Source organism: Neomonachus schauinslandi, chromosome 14 (assembly GCF_002201575.2).
Source record: "Neomonachus schauinslandi chromosome 14, ASM220157v2, whole genome shotgun sequence".
NCBI lineage: Eukaryota > Metazoa > Chordata > Mammalia > Carnivora > Phocidae > Neomonachus > Neomonachus schauinslandi.
The window spans coordinates 63,392,486-63,410,752 of NC_058416.1; the positions used below are offsets into that span (position 1 = coordinate 63,392,486).

General features: G+C 35.1%; 1 protein-coding gene across 1 annotated transcript in view; it reads left to right on the plus strand.

The window, feature by feature from the left end:
• The window catches only part of PIEZO2 (piezo type mechanosensitive ion channel component 2), a 500,927-nt gene that overhangs the window by 159,462 nt on the left and 323,198 nt on the right, over positions 1 to 18,267 (plus strand). Inside the window, exon 3 of the mRNA XM_044921024.1 lies at positions 15,978 to 16,103. Within this exon, the coding sequence (XP_044776959.1) occupies positions 15,978 to 16,103 (126 nt within the window). The remainder of the gene's footprint in view (positions 1 to 15,977; positions 16,104 to 18,267) is intronic.

Consider the following 18,267-nt stretch of genomic DNA (forward strand, 5'->3'; position numbering starts at 1 on the left):
TTTAGGGCAAAGGAGGTACCTCAAAGTGAGAATTGCACTCTCCCCTGCAAGTCCCAGTGTTTTCTGGAGTGAGAACTACTGCTTCATACTCTCAGTTCTGCTTCTTGTCACAGATATTCAGCTGTGAGGTAGCTGTTAAGCTTGAGACCTTACGCTAGGAGTGGTGCCTGCCTTCAGGACGCTTATGCTGAGGACATGAATGTCTAGAACAAGATGACCTAGTTGCCCTGTGGGGTGTTGCCCCTCCCCCCTCCATGATGGTGGCACTGATCCCCCCAGGTTCCTGGAGAATTGATTCATGACTACTCATAGCAATCACGGTCTTTAACTGTAGGAAGCTGCCTTGCCCACATAACACCCATCTCTGGGGACAGCCCACATCCAATTTCTGGCCAGTGATGGGGGCAAGTGGGGTACACAGGCTCTGCCCCCTTGTCTCAATTCTGGACAGTTGTGAACGGCCATTCCAGCTCCAAAGCTCCCTAAGGACCCTCCAAGGGCTCCACTGCAACTGCATCCCCAGTCCAGCTTCTCCTCTGACTCAGTCCTGCCTTCCTCACTCCCCTATTAGGGGTGTTGCCAAGAGCCCTCTCCAGTAACTTCCTGTACATCAATCTCAATCTGAGTCTTTTCCTGGTGACCCAGCCTAGGACAGCAACTGACATGATAAGATATATATTTCCAAGTGCCAGATAAAGACATTATACAATATAGGACTCAGAAACAGATCCCTTCAGGTCAGAGTAGTAAGGAAAGATATAAAAGACCTGAGACCTGGTCATGAATGATAAATTTAGAAGGAAGAATGGAGTGGACATTTGTGATGCTGGCAGCTTCACGTCCTTTTCCTAGTTCCTCATTTATCATTCTTCTATGTTCCCAGAATGCCATTTTTCTCTCTGATTATATCAGTTTATGTGGGGAACCTTTAGGCAGAAATTACAATACTTTAAAAGTTATTAAACAATAGCACATAAAGCCAAGGTAATAAATGATGGATCCAAATGGGAAGGCAGAAGGGAAAAAAAATCTTTTTTTTTTTTTGGCTCCAACAATATGTCAATAAAAAAACTGGAAATAGAAAATTGAGCTTTTGCAAGGGAGGATTAAGAGGTGGGTGTAGTGGGGAATTCCAAGTCCCACTTGGAGACATACAGTGGAAGTTTTTAGTCCAATTTGTGAAGGTGGGGAGAACTCTGAAGGAAATGATCTTGTCATTCATTCTTCCGTTGGCTTTGTAGTGTTCCCAGAAAGACTCTCTTGCTCTTTTTAGCAAAAAAAGGTTTGAGGAGTGCTGGAATAATGACCTCAATAAGATTTCAAATAGAATTATGTAGTAGACATGTATTTCTTCTCTCCATTTGTATGAGTTTGATGCTAATGAAATGGCCATTCCTGTAGATCAAAATGGTTAGTATTAGCACGTTCATGTACTCAACCTAAAAGCTTGACTGCTTAGTTGATTTTGAAGTCCCAGCACACTCTTTCCAGCTAATGGTTATCTATATTTAACCTCATTTTGAATTGAAAAGAAAAACCTCAGTTTTACGTATCAACTTGATTTTCATTTGTTCTGTCTGGAGCATAAAATTGTGGGAAGTCCTTTAAATATAAATATTTGCTTCCCAAGGTATTTTTTCCTAGATACCATGTACATTGGCTACATGGTGTTGCAAATAAATAATAAAACTGTCTTGGGGGTATAAGCTGAAGACTTTGAAATATATGTAGAACTCTTCAAACTCTGTCTTTAGGCAGAATTTGCATTAAATTCATTAACTTACCTATAAACCCATACCAATGAAACTTCTTGCTGTTTCATTTTCACCGAAAAGCAAATGACCACAAGGCTCAGAGCTCTCCTTTAAGAATGGCTAGGTTTACGGAATGCCCTACTTCTTCAGTGGAAAATTTCAAAATTAGCTTACACATATTGGCACAATCATGAGAACCGTGGATCTTCCACATTTGCATGTCACATTTTGAATCCCCTGAAAACTAGAGAATTGGAAATGTTGGTTAAGGCAATAACCTCTGAATTACTTTCAAAAGTATAATAAATTATTATTCCTATGTTTAGATTTATACCTAAGTTAACTTTATGCCTGTGTTTAAATCCAAGTACCTGGATGAAATCCATAAAGTGATAATAGTCTTTTTTTTAGCTCTATTTGAGAAAATATATGATAAATAAACAGAATCTATTAAAAACCCTCAAATTAAAATTTATTGAGAAAAACTGTTTTCTCCTTGTTTTCTATTTCTTTTGATACCTACCACTTTTTAAATTTTTTCTGCCTTCACATTCTAATAATTAGAGAAATTTAGTATATAAATACAGAGTTTGGTACCCTGTCATTCTGGCCATAAATTTTTCATTTTGCAAATCTGCTATTTGGGTACGTTTGCAAATCATCTTGAAGTTAGCATATGTATTTTTAATCCTTTTTAATATATGCCCCATTTTCTTATGTTTCTAATTATGAGTGATTATTTATTAGGTGACATATCTTTGGATATTTCATATTTCTTGTATAAATAAGAGTGACTACTCAAAACACATGGGCAGCATAATACCCTCAATTATTTCTGCACACACAAAATATTTCCAAAACCAGAAAAACCAAGAATCATTTCTAGAAATGCCATGACTTAATTGGGGCATGGTTATAATTGTGTGTGTGTGTGAGTGAGAGAGAGAGAGAGAGAGAACAAATACATTTTTATCCATTTTTGTTGCTGTTCTTCATAACTGAAGTTCCAAGTTTTCCCTCAGTACCGTTTCCCTTCAGCCTGAAGAACTTGTGTTAGCATTTCTTTTAGAGCAGAAATTCAGATGATAAATACTCTTAGTTTTTGTTTGTTTGTTTGTTTTTTCATTTGAGAATGTCTGTGTTTTGCCTCCATTCCTGAAGGATATCTTCACAAGATATAGAATTCTGGGTTCATAGTTTTTTTCTTTCATAACTTCAAAGGTGTTGTTCCACAGTGTTCTGGTCTTCATGGTTTGTGATGAAAAATACATGGTAATTCAAATAGTTGTCTCCCTATATGTAATGTGACATTTTTCTCTTGCTGCTTTCAATTTTTCTTTACCTTGGTTATTATGTATCAGGGAGTGGTTTCCTTGAGTTCATCCTCTTTAGGGTTTGCTAAGGTTATTGAATATGTAAATTATGTGTGCACCTAATTTGGGGAATTTTTAGCTATTATCCTTTTTTTTTCCTGCACCAGTCTCTTTCTCTTTTCCTTTGATAACTCTAAGGGCACAATGACACAAATTATAGACTTTTTGACCCAGGTTCCTGAGGGTCTATTAAGATTTTTAATCTTTTGCTCTGTGTTACTTGTGTTGGATAATTTCTATTAATCTTTTTAAGTTTACTGACTCATTCCTTTGTTATCTCTCTTCTACTATGGAGCCCATTGAGGGAATTTTAAATTTCAGATACTGTATATTTTCAGTTTTAAAATTTTATTTATTTTTTTCTTGTACTTTCTATTTCTCTGCTGACAACTTTGATCTTTCCATTCATTCAAGGTTGTTTACCTTTACCTCATGGAATGTGGTTGTAATGGATGTTTTAAAATCATTTTGTAATAATTTCAACATTTGGGTAATCTCAAAGTTGGCTTTATTGTCTTTTCTCTTGAGAATTGGTCAGATTTTCTTGGTGTTTTTTATGTCAAGTAATTTGGGATTATATCCTGGTCACTTTGAAGATTATGTTATGAGACCCTGGGTCATGTAAAGTTTTTGGGGAACCGTTGATTTGTTTTTCTTTGTTTCTGCAGTTAGTTGGGTGCGTTTCAAGTCACAAGTTTTGTTCACTTTCTGTGGGTGGTGGTTCAATGTCAGTTCAGTTCTCAAATTCTTTGCTTTTCTATTTGGTCTTCCCTGCATGTGCACCACTCAGGGATCAGACTGGTACCTGAGTAGTTCATTATATCATAGTTCTTTTGGGTTCATTCCATGCATATGTACTTCGGGGTGAGAGCAGACTTGTACTGATTTGTAACAGAATTAGAGGAACCTACCCCCTTCTGTCTTTCTTCTTGCCAGTATCTCCCCTTTAATCTTTAACTCTTGGGATCCCATTCCCTAGTTCCTCTAATCAGAGAGGTAAAACTGGGGCGGGGGGAGGAGGTGGGGACTTCAGATGCCTTCAGGGCAGTAACAGCAGTGCAGCTTTGCAACTGGGACAGTCTTTGGAGCAGGACTAGAGAAAAAAAGGTTGAAAGGGACATATTTGATGCTGTTATAGTCCAATTATTTATCTGGTTTTATTGGCAGGAAGTTATGAGAATAGAGCAGGGTATTACTAATGGCTCTTGGTATTATTACCTGTTAGATTTAGTTATTTTGTGGCATTTTATTTATATAGATGCATAAATATCTCCTATTCAATTAGTTTGAAGGAGTATATATATGCACAATATATATACACAATACATGTACACACAAGAAATAAAAAACCAGAAGTTGGAATAAAAAAATGGTTTGAAACCAAAAGAAGACATCAGTGACAATGGCAGAGCACATAGCAACAAGACCTTTCCCTCCACAGCATCAATTAAAATTCAAGCAAAAATAGAATAACTTTCTCAGAACTCCAGAAAACAGTGAAAGATTTACAACAACAAAGAAATGCTGAATCAAGAAGAAGGTAACTTAATGGCAGAATAGTATTTTGGCATTTTTATTTATCTTTGCTCCATGCCCAACCCCAGCATTTCGGCAGTCCTGAAGACAGCTGCCAACATTTCCAGTGTGGGATCTTGGTCCCTGGTTCCAGAGGGAAGAAAGCAGACCTATTCTCAAAGAATTGTGTTTGTGTATTCTTATATGTCTGGGGCTGCCTAAAAGGTTGATGGACACTTGACTTGTTTCACCTAATTCAGAACTCATTCAAGGCAGAGAAGAGCAGGCATTTCTCGAAGCCTTGTAAAGCAAATGAACTACTCACAGCTGCTTGTTTCAGAAGGTTCCAGCTGAGGCAAACAATAGAGTGCTGAAAGCCTGGGAGCAAAAGCTGAAAAGAGAGTTTCTTTGGGAAATTATGGCATCCCAAAGTGCCCATGTCTACTGGGGTATATAGAAAGTCATATGCATACCCAGGGCAGGATGCATACTCTGAAAAGGCCTGAGAAGACTCCAAGTTTTCACTTCTGTAGGATCTCTAGTCTCAGTGCAGGTAGAAAGTGTATGCTAAGGCAGAGTTGTAAATAGCCTTCTCTCTCTCTCTCTCTCACGCACACACACACACACACACAATCCTTGATATTCAAAAACATTTCTGTGTAAACACTAGTGAAAGACAACACAAAGGAATGGACCACACATGGAAAAAGATATAGATTTCATAATAAATAGTTTAGAAAAGTAACATACAGGGGTACCTGAGTGGCTCAGTCAGTTAAGCATCTGCCTTTAGTTCAGTTCATGATCTTGGGGTTCTGGGATTGAGCCCTGCATTGGGCTCCCTGCTCAGTGGGGAGTCTGCTTCTTCCTCTCCCTCTGCCCCTCCTCCCCACCCTGCTTGTGCTCTCTCGCTCTCTCTCAAATAAATAAATTAAAATCTTAAAAAAAAAGTAACATACAGCTATAGCCTACAGCAATCAACAAAAACAAATTCTGAGGCAGAAGAATCTGATTTCTAGAATTGTCATATGGTAGTATTCAAAATATCTAGTTTTCAGCATAAAATTAGGAAACGTGCAAAGAAACAACAACAACAACAAAAAATGACCTACTCACAGTGGAAATCAACAGAAACTTTCCCTGAGGAAGCAGACATTGAACTTACTAGACAAAGACTTTATGTTGCCTGTGTTGAGTATGTTCAAGGAGCTAAAGAAAGCCATGAGAAAAGAGCTAAAGCAAATGAAAATAACTTCTAATCAAATAGAGAAAATCAATAAAGAGATGGAAATTGTAAAAGGTAACCAAACAGAAATTCTGGAACCAAAGAGTGTAATAGCTGAAATGAAAAAGCTCACTAGATGGTTCAAATTGCAGATCTGAGCAGGCAGAATAAAGACTGAATGAATTTGAAGACAGGTCAGTTGAAATTATCCAGTCTGAGATCAGATAGAAAAAAAAAAATGAAGAAAAATGAACATAGTCTAAAAGAATTCAAGGACAGTGGCAAGCATATCAACACACACATAATGGGAGTCCCAGAAAGAGAGGAGAGAAAGAAAGGGCCAGAAAGAATATTTGAAGGAATAGCAACCAAAAACTTGACAAGTTTGAAAAACACATGAAACTACACATTTGACAATCTCAATAACTTCCAAGAGGATAAGACTGAATCACATCATAATCAAATTGTCAAAGCCAAGGGCAAAGGAAAAATCTTGAAAACAGCAAGAAAGAAGTGATCCACCACAATCAAGGGAACTTCAATAAGATTAAGGACAGAGTCTCTTGAGAAACCATGGAAGCCAGAAAAGTGATACTTTTAAAGTACTGAAAGAAAAACAAAAAGAAAAGAAAAAACTGTTAACCAAGAATCTTATATCATGCAAATTAATTTTTTGAAAAACAAAGGAGAACAAGAAAATCCCAGATAAACAAAAAATAATTTGTCACTCATAGGTCTATTCTAGAAGAAATGCTGAAGGGAATCCTTTAGGATGAGACAGAAAAAAAAAAAAAACAGACAATAACTCAAAGACATTTGAAGAACTCCAATAAAGGTACTGTATAGGTAAATATAAAACAATTGTTCTTTACTTCTCTTTTAATTTCCTATATGATTTAAAAGACAGATGCATAAAGCAATAATTATAAATCTATACTAATAGGTACACAATGTATAAAGATGTAAATTGTGACAACAACATAAAAAGGGATGAAGCCATATGGAAGCAGAGATTTTGTATGATATTGGAGATAAGTTGTTATCAGTTCAAACTAGATTGTTATAAATTTAGGATATCAACTATAATCCCTCTGGTAACCAGTAGGAAAATATCTAAAAAAATATACACAAAAGAAAATGTGCAAGGAGTCAAAATGATACCCTACAAAAATCAATTAAATACAAAAGAATGAAGTAATAGAGGAAGTGAAGAACAAAAAGGGTATAAGACATACAGGGGAAAAAAAAAGCAAAATTACAGAAGTGTGTTCTTAGTAATTATTTTTATATAAGTGGATTAAACTCTCTAATGAAAGGCAAAGATGGTGAAATGGATGATAAAACATGATTCAGTTGTATGCTGTCTTCAGGAAACTAAAAATTCAAAGACAAAGTTGGTTGAAAGTGGAAGGATGGAAAAAGATATACTATGCAAATTATAACCAAAAAGTGCAGAGGTCATTACATTAATATTACACAAAATATACTTTAAGTCAAAAACTGTTACAAAGAAGGTATTATATATCAATAAAAGTTCAATTCATCAAGAATATACAACAATGATAAACATGTACTCACCAAGCAACAGAGTCCCCAAATATGGGAATCAAACATTGGCAGTCTTGAAAAGGATAAACAGACAATTCTACTGTAATAATTGGATATTTCAATAGCCCACTTTCAATACTGGAAAGCACATCTAGACCAAAGATCAATAAGGAAAAAGAGGACTTGAAAATACTATATATATAGTCTTGTTGGCATATATATATATAGAGAGAGAGATAAATATCACTGTACTGAACAGTAAAAGAATACATATTCTTCTCAAGTTTACATGAAATATAGGAGAGACCATATGTGGGGCCAGGTGAGAATACTCAAGAAGTTTTAAAAGATTGAATCATATAAAGTATTTTTCAGATTATAATGGAATAAAGCCAGAAATTAATAACAGAAGGAAAAGTGGAAAATTTGCATATACCTGGAAATTAAACAATGCATTCTTAAACACCAGTGGGTCAAAGAGGTAATTACAAGGAAAATTAGAGAATACTTTGAGACAAATAGAAACAGAAACTCAATATACCAAAATTTATTGGATGCAATAAATTGAGAGAGAATTTGTTGAGAGAATCAACAAAACTAAAAGTTGGTTCTTTGAAGAGATCAATAGAATTGACAAACCTTTAGCTAAATTCACAAATCTAAAGTGAGAAAAGATGCAAATGATAAAATCAGAAATGAAAGTGGAGACAATACTGCCAACTGTACAGAATTAAAATAATTATATGTGAATACTATGAACAAGGATATGCCAACAAATTAGATAACCTAATTGAAATAGTAGACTTTCTAGAAACATACAAATTACCAAAATTGACACAAAAGGAAACAGAAAATATAAACAGACCTATAAAATTAAAGAATTGAATCAGTAATCAGAAACCTCTCGGGTGCCTGGGTGGCTCAGTTGGTTAAGCGACTGCCTTCGGCTCAGGTCATGATCCTGGAGTCCCGGGATCGAGTCCCACATCAGGCTCCCTGCTCAGCAGGGAGTCTGCTTCTCCCTCTGACCCTCCTCCCTCTCATGCTCTCTGTCTCTCATTCTCTCTCTCTCAAATAAATAAATAAATAAATCTTTAAAAAAAAAAAAAAAGAAACCTCTCAACACAGAAAAGTCTTGTACCAGATAGCTTCACTGGTAAGTTCTACCAAAAATTTAAAGAAAAATTAACACCAGTACTTCTCAAACTTTTCCAAAATGTAAAATATAATAGGAGGGAACATTTCCTAACTTATTCTGTGAGACCAGTAACAAAGCCAGAGACAACACAAGGGGAAAAAAACAAAACAAAACTGCAGTCCAATACCCCTTATGAATATAGATGCAAAAGTCCCCAGTGAAATACTAGTGAACTGAATCCAATAGCACTTTAAAAGGATTATACACTGTGACCAAGTGGAGTTTATTTTATCATGCAAGGGTGGTTCAACATAAGAAAATCAATGTAATACACCACAGGACTAGGACAAAAGGGGAAACAAAAACATAATCATCTCAATTGACCCAGATTTGGCCATTAAAGAAGTAAATTAAAATGAAGCCATTAGAGTGAGTCCTAATCCAGTCTGTCTGGTGTTATAAAAAGGAGACATTTGGACACAGAAAGATACCAGGGTTACATGTGCATAAAGAACAGACCACGTGAGGACACAGTAAAAAGGCAGCCACCTGAAGGCAGCAAGTGAAACAGAGAGGCCTCAGAAGAAAGCAGAAATTGCTGACATCTTGAACTTGGATGTTCTGCCTTCAGAACTGTGAGAAAATAAAGTTCTGTTGCTTAAGCCCCCCCAATTGTGGTACTTTGTTCTGGCAGCCCTAGCAAATTAATACATCTGCTTTTACAATTGCTAGTCAACATGGTGCAACAAGTTCTGGCCAGAGAAGTTAGGTGAAAAAAAGTAAAAGACTACCAAATTGGAAAAGCAAAAGTAAAACTATCCTTATTTGAAGATGGCATGTTCCCACATACAGAAAATTCCAAGAATCCATAAAAATACTACCAGAACTAATAAAGAAATTCAGAAAAGTTGTAAGGTACAAGATCAACACACAAAAATCAATTATGTTTCTCTACATGGGCAATGACAATCTGTAGAAGAAATTAAGAAAACAATTCCATTTACCTTAGCAAACCAAATAATAAAATACCTAGGAATAAGTTTAATCAATGAGGTTAATGACTTATACACTGAAAATGTTAAACATGCTAACAAAAGTTAAAGAGGACTGAAATAAATGGAAAGACATCCTGTGCTTATGGGTTAGAAAATATAATATCCTTAAGATGTCATTACTACCCAAAACAAACTATAGATGAAGTGCAGTCCCTGTCAAAATTCCAATAGCCTTTTTTGCGGAAATAAAAAATGTAATCCTTAAATTCATATGGAATTGCAAGGGGTCCCAAATAGCCAGAACAATACTGGAAAAGAACAAAGTTTCAGCACTCATACTTCTGCCTCCTGATTTTAATACTTACTACAAAGCTATGGTAATGAAAATATGGTATTTCTATAAGGGTAGAAATGTAGACCAATAAAATAGAATTGAGTGTTCTCCAAAGAAGAACGCAAATGGCCAACAAACACATGAACCAGACGCTCAACATCATTAGTCATTAGGAAAATGGAAATCAAAACCACAATGTGATACCACTTGACATCCACTAGAATGACTATTATAATAAATAATTTTAAAAATCAGAAAATACCATGTGCCAGCAGAGATATGGAGAAATTGGAACTCTTGTACATGGTTTGTAGGAATGTAAAATGGTGCACCTGCTATGGAAAATAGTTTGGCTGCTTCCCGGAAAGCTAAACATGTAATTACCATATAGTCCTAGTATGTACAATTCCTAAATATGTACATAAAATAAGTGGGAAAAGTACTCTAACAAATACATGTACATACATGTTCATACCAGCACTATTTGCAGTAGTCAAAAGGTAGATACAACCTAAATATCCATCAACAGATGAATAAATGAACAAGTGTTCATACATACAATGGAATAATTCTCAGCCATAAAAGGATGAAACACTGATACACACTACAACATGGATGAACCTTGAAAACATCATGTTAAGGGAAAAGAAGCCAGACACAAAAGGCCACATAGTGTATGATAATATTTATGGGAAATATCCAGAGATAGAAAGTTGATTTGTGGTTTCCAGCAGTGAGGAGAAGCAGGAATATTGAAAAAGTAACTGCTTAGTGGGTGCTTTTGGAGTGATGAAAATGTTTTGTAAAGTAGATAGAGAAAATGGCACAACATTGGGAATGTACTAAATGCCACTGAATTTTTATATATATTTGTGTATATATATAAATTTATATATAAATCAGGAAATGTAAGGAAATACTTGACAAGTAAAACCCAATTGTTTATATCACATAATTATACATTATTTAATCCTTAGTTGTCCCTAAAGAAAGCAATAAAAGCTACAGTAGGATTGAGAAGAACTCAGAAGACAAATCCCCTTGTCTTCTGCTTACATTTATTTTAAACTTTTCATTTCCCTAAAAGGCTAATAAAATTCAGCTTCCTTAAGCTATGTTTTTAAAACTGACTACATGCCAAAACTATATTATGTCAAAAGTTAGAAAAATTGAAAGAAAAGGCATTTTAGAATGAAATGCACATTTTAGGTATATATATTTTTATGTTTATGACTTTAAGCCTTTAAGCTTCTTTTTTTTTTGGCAGTTCCATGTTTTCCCTGAGGGCATTTTATGGGCTCCTCTGCCTTAGGTCCAAGTGAGCAGCACTCACTGAGGCTTGCGAGTGAACATTAGAAACACAGAAGTAAATATCCTGAGCTCAGAGCCTGGGGGGAGCCAGTGCCCCAGCAGCCAAGGCAGCGGGTCAGGGGCTGGTAATGCAGTGGCTGAAAGGAGTGGGCTAGGAGATGGGTGGTTTCCTAAAAGACACATACTGCACAGGATTTAATGGGATCTCCTCCTGGGCTACTGAGAAATCCCTCTTTCCAGTATGGGCTTGTTGAATGTAGACCTGAAAGCTATTCAATTTATGGTATCTCAGTATTTTAATTTAATGCCTCACTTTTCTTTTGTGACATCAGAGTAGTAATCAAGTCATTAGACTGTGGCAAGCAGTTTTCTTAACCACTAAAGAAGGATTTTATACTGAAATGAGATAATGTGACTTTTGGTTAGATCTTAAAGATCTGTGTATGTATTTGCACATGCATACTGAAATATAAAATTATATATACCAAATTACATATATATATACATAGCTTATGTATTTATCATTATGTAAATATAAAATTTATACATACATAAATACATAAGTGTACCACATATCTATCACGTATATATTTGCCATATAAATAAATTTTATTTATGTATAAAGTCTTAGAGTTTCAAAGGCCTGGCGGCCTGTCTAATCAGAGTTGCATGGCCAGAGGCAGACCAAGGACCAGAATGTAGGTCATCTAGTCCAACACCCACCTAGTCCTCTCCAGACAAGTGTTGCAACAGTTTACTCTTCAATTCACAAGAATAGTTTTATTTTAGAATTGTTCAGAGTGTCTCTCATGTTTTTTATTTACTCTTGCTTGTTTATACCCCATTCTCATTCCTGTTTCCTGCCTCCCTGTATGAAACTACACAAATGTGTTTTATACATATATTAAATATACAGAAACACATTGGTGTTAAACATATATGTTATTTTTCCAGGTCTGTGTTCTTAATTTATGTGAATGATCTTGTGGTCTGTGTCCCTTTTTTTTTTTCTCTTATCATTTGTTAACCCAATTTATTTTAAGATCCACATATGTTGTTCTTCTACTTTCATGCACCTAATGGTTGAACATACTATAAGATGCACGTTCATCTCATTTTTACATACTCATCTCTTTAGTGGTGGAAAATTGGAATATCTCCAATTCTCTGCTACTACAGACAAGGATGTGAAGAATATCATGACTCAAGTCCCCACGTAGACCTGTTGCAAAGATTTCTCTGGATTTTATAACTCAGGGTGTGATTGCCAAGTCAGAGACTTAGGCATACTTAAGTACTGACCTCCAGAAAGACTACCAATTTCACACTACTAGCAAAACATTGGTTCCCCCTCACAAAAAACATTATTATGAATCTTTATAATTTAATATGATGGGTGTAAACTGTTAACCCATTTGTGTTCTAGCTATAATGTCTCCATTAAATGCCTCTATACTTTTAGTTCCTCTGTATAAACATATTGTCCTCTCAAGTTTTCCCTTGTAAGATGCTTATTTGGATGTTTTGCTCCCTTCTCTATTGGTTGACCTGTCTTGTTGCTATGCAGGCATTCTTTATCTATTCGAAATATTAATCTCATGTAATCTCATCTCTAATCTTAGATGTCCCAGCTAAATATCTGTGAATTTTATTTATGGTGACTTTGTTGAATTTTCAACTTTAATGTGGTCAAATTCATCTATTTTTTGGCCTTATAACTTATGTTTTGGGTCTTATTTTAGAGGCAATCCCCATGGAAAAGGCACAAAAAGTTATTCTTCCATGTTTTCATCTATTGACTTTAGAATTTTATCTTTCACATTTAGGTCTTTATTCACCTGAAGATCACCTTTGTGGCAGGGATCTAGCATTATTATTATTTTATTGAAGCCAATTTTTCATCTGCTAGCTAGCCTGTTCTTCTCCTCTTGACTTGTGGGGTCAACTTTGACATTTATCAAATTCATATAGGTAAATTAGGTTTTTTTCTGAACACTGTGTGGTATTCCATTTGACTTTTTTTCCTTTCTATAAGGAATCTAAATTCTGTTTGTTTTATTTTAACTTATGGGTTTATAGCATACCTTAATTGTCTTTTAGTACAAACACAACTCACTCGTTTGTTATCTTCTCAAAATTTCAAAGTTGACCTGGCAATTCCTAGGTTTTTGTTTTTCCAAATATATTTTTAAATAAATTTGTTGAGTTCCTCAAAAATTCTGTTCTTATATATTTTGAAATATGTTTGCTGGTGGCCTGAAAGTTTCTCCTGGCATTTTATTTGAAGTTGCATTGAATTTATAGACTAAATTTGGGGAAAATTGGTATTTTTGTCATATTAAGTTACCTCATTCATGAATGTGGTATATCTCTTCATTTATTCAGGACTTTTACTTTGTTTTTTCTGTTGAGTTTTAGTTTTGTCCATAAAGGTCTTGTGCATTTTTTGTTAAGGTAAATTCTTACATATTTTTTTCAGTCTGGGTTCAACCTGTAGGATATGTTTATATGTATATAATTTATTACAAGGAATTGGACTATTGATTATATGAACTTGCTAAGCAAGTCCAAAATCCATAGGGTAGGCTTTCAGGAGGGGAAGAAGTATGGTCATGGGCAAGCTGAAATTCATGGCGCAGTCTGAAGCTACTGTGCGCAGGTGACAAGAGTTTCCTTTCTCTACCCCCCACCTCCCCCCCCTTCTCTATTCAGACTGGTTTTCAAGACTTCTAACTATTGACTCAGGCCTGCCCAAATTGTCAAGGATAATATCGTTACTTAAAGTCAGTTGATTATGGACTTCAATCACATCTCTAAATTCATGGCAACATCTAGATTAGTGTTTGATTAAATAACTGGGGACTATTGCCCAGCCAAATTGACACATTGGCAAAACCATTTAAAGTACAGTTTTGTTTGCTAATTTAAGTTGTATCTCGTTTTCTATTTGATGATTGCTAATATAGAGGATCTCTATTGATTTTTGTAAGATGATATTATATCTAAATCATTTTATGAATTCTTGTGTTCTAATGGTTGGTCTGTGACTTCACTTTCACATTCTATGTTGGTGATAATATCATCTACAAATAGTTTAATCTGATATTACCTGCAAACAATTGTAATTATTACAATTCCTCATTCTTTTTCTTATCTTATGACATTGGCCAATGTTCCCAGTGGTATGTTAAGTGGTGGCAAGGATAGCAAGTGTCCTTGATCATTCTTTAACAGTAATGTATGTCTAAAGTTCCACCACAAACAGGATGCTTGCTTTAGTTATGGTATAAATCCTTTATCATTTTAAGGATATTTCCTTCTATTCCCAGTTTATTGAGTGTTATTTTTTTATTATGTTCAGCTAGCCACTGTATAGTACATCATTAGTTTTTGAGGTAGTGTTCAATGATTCATTAGTTGTGTATAACACCTAGTACTCATCACAACACGTGCCCTCCTTTTATCATAAATAAAATTTGAACTTTATGAAATGCTTCTTCTACATCCATTTAGAAAATTATGATATCAACCCACTGGTGTATGACTTACACCTAAACATTTATTAACATTAAGTCACACTTGCTTCTCAGCAATAAATAAACCCTAGTCTATTTTGGGGTAGAGGGCAGGTATGGTTGACACAAAATGTTTTATTAGTTTCAGGTGTACAACATAGTGATTCACCTTTTCTGTATGTTATGCTTTGCTCACCACAAGTGTAGCTACCATTCATCTGTCATCATACAACACTATTACAATATCATTAACTATATTCCCTATGCCATACCTTTTATTCCCATGACTTATTTGTTCCATAAGTAGAAGCCTGTGTCTTTTTGCCCATTTGCTCATCCCTCCACCCCTCTCCCCTCTGGCAACCACTAGTTTGTTCTCTGTATTTATAGGTCTGATTCTGCTCTTTTAAATCCTAGCTTATTATGATGTGTTATATTTTTACTATGCTAGTTCAGTTGGTTAGCAAATATAATTTTTTAAATTTTTTGTTGTTATGTTAATCACCATACATTACATCATTAGTTTTTGATGTAGTGTTCCATGATTCATTGTTTGTGCATAACACCCAGTGCTCCATGCGGAACGCACCCTCTTTAATACCCATCACCACAGGCTTAAAACTCCTTTTTATATTCTAGCCTTATTTTATTTTAAATTTGAAGTTACTCTAACTTTGTAAAATGTTTTAGGCAACTTCCCTTCTTTTCCTACTCTCTGAAACTACTTGTATAAAATAGGGGTTGTTTGTTCCTTCAACTTTGGCGGAACTCTTATAAAATTTTCTGGGCCAGGGGTTATTTGTGGTTCCATGTTGTGATAATTTGTCATCTAATATGTAGGAAAGCATTTTTCTTGTACATTTAATTTTTATTCAGTATTTATTTATTTATTTATTTATTTAGGGGACAGAGCATGAGCTGGGGGAGGGGCAGAGGGAGAAGCAGACTCCCCACTGAGCAGGGACCCCGATGCAGGACTCGATCTCAGGACCCTAGGTTCATGACCCGAGCCAAAGGCAGATGCTTAACTGACTGAGCCACCCAGGTGCCTGAATTTTTAATCAATATTAGTTGTATAATTTTACAAAGGCAATAAGATAGCTTTAGCTTTAGACTAATAAGAGAGTAATTGTTACACTTGATACACTTCTAAGTGTGTTTATATAATAGATTAGGCCGAAATGGGATCCATGTGGAATACTACAAAGATCGGAATGAGTGTGTTGCATCTGAAGCTCCCTCACTGTCTCTGTGCTTCTTACCTTCTAGGACATACGGGCCGGTTATTAAAGTCTCTGTGCTTCACCAGTCTTTCCTTCCTGTTGCTGCACATCATTTTCCACATCACATTGGCTAGCCTGGAAGCTCAACACCGTATTGGACCTAGTTACAACTGTGAGTATTATGGTAATTTTTTTCTTCATCTTATGTATGAATAAAGCTATGTGTCATAATGCTCATAGCAATCTATACAACAATTACATAATAGAATTCATGATCTTTTTTGGTCATTGGCAATCCTGTACTATAAATTCATGTAAAGAAACTGTCATGGAAAATTGGGTAATACAAGCAACTTAATTAGTGAATTTTCAACAAAAATTAGATATTAGGCCCCTATTCATATGCAAGACATTATTACTGGGCTTAATCTAAAAAATCAAGATTTATATTAGTCCCTGGAGCATACAGTACAGCTAAGTGAGCAAGACATGTACAATTTCTAACATGATTAATATGAGTACAAAAATTGAGTAAGATTATATGACTGTGACCTCAATCCTATTCTACAGCATAATGTAAGATTTCTTATGTCTTTATGGGAAAAAATGTAATGACACGTAGTTTCTTTTTTAATTGGGAGTTTTTTATTGCTACTCATAGAGAAATAATATGTTTTATATGCATTATATTTTGAAGTCACGATCTGAAAATGTCAACAACTATGTTCTTTATCTGGGCAGCATCATGTTTCTAAAATTAACCTGCTATTGGACAAATTCGACTTCAGTTTTTCTAGGATGTGATTGTCATTTGAAAAAAGCAGAAGTGTTTCAGTAGATGGAATACAATCCTCATGTTTTAAGTTAAACCTAAAGAAACCCTGACATATTTGAAATAGATTATAATAAGTTTTAAATTGTCAGTTTTTCTTTGAGGAACCCATTTATGAGTTTTAAATTTCCTGATCTTTCATAAAGGCAAGCCCAAGTAATAGGAAGTAAACGTACCCTTCCCTATAAAATAAAAAAATATCAAAATTCTTCATGGATCAAAGACTATTAACATAAATCTACTGAGAGGTCATTTAGTAAAATCCATATTTATAAATTATTCAGTATCCTTCAGCATATAACTTTTAGAAAGCTACCTTTTACAGATCTAAACTTAGTATTCATTTTCGCCATTTTATTGAGTTCAGAATCCATTGAATAATAATGCCTATCAAAATGGTTTTGTTTTAAAATCTATGATTTAAGATACGTTTCTTGTTTTCAAGTTGGGGTATAATTCCTATACCATAAAATTCACCTATGTAAGGAATACAATTGAGTGGTTTTTAGAGTGTGCAACCATTGCCGCTCTCTGATTCCAGAACACATCCATTGGCCCCCTCCCCATGGAAGAGTAATTCCCCATTCCCTTTCCATCCAGCCCTAGGCAAATACTAATTTACTTTCTGCCTCTGTTAGATTTACCTGTTCTGGACTTTTCATCTAAACAGAATTATACAATATGTAACCTTCTGTGTATGGCTTCCTTCACTGAGCATGATGTTCTCAAGGTTCATCCATGTTGTAGCGTGGGTCAGTACTTCATCCCTTTTCATGGCTGCATAATATTCCATTGTTAACATGTGGCTTTACGGTTTGGTAAAAGTCACTTCATTATTCAAAACTTGGTAAAATGAAATGTTTAAATAATGGTACTTTAGTTACTTTAGTTATGTTATAATGATTAAAAAACATTTATTACATTTGACTGGGTTCAGATCTTTTTGGACTTAGTAGAAATATTAGCAGCTGTATTTCCTTTTGCTTCTCAATCACAAATCTTTTGGATACTTCTTAAGAAGGCATTCCTAGGATCATAAGGCAAGGTTTTTTTTAAGTATTTATTTATTTTATTTTTTTTGCATTTTATTTTTTTAAATTTTTTTTATTATGTTATGTTAATCACCACACATTACATCATTAGTTTTTGATGTAGTGTTCCATGATTCATTGTTTGCATATAACACCTAGTGCTCCATGCAGTACGTGCCCTCTTTAATACCCATCACCAGGCTAACCCATCCCCCCACCCCCTTCCCCTCTAGAACCCTCAGTTTCTTTCTCAGAGTCCATCATCTCTCATGGTTCGTCTCCCACTCCAATTACCCCCCCTTCATTCTTCCCTTCCTGCTATCTTCTTCTTTTTTTATTTTTAACATATAATGTATTATTTGTTTCAGGGGTACAGGTCTGTGATTCAACAGTCTTACACAATTCATAGCACTCACCATAGCACATACCCTCCCCAATGTCTATCACCCAGCCACCCCATCCCTCCCACCCCC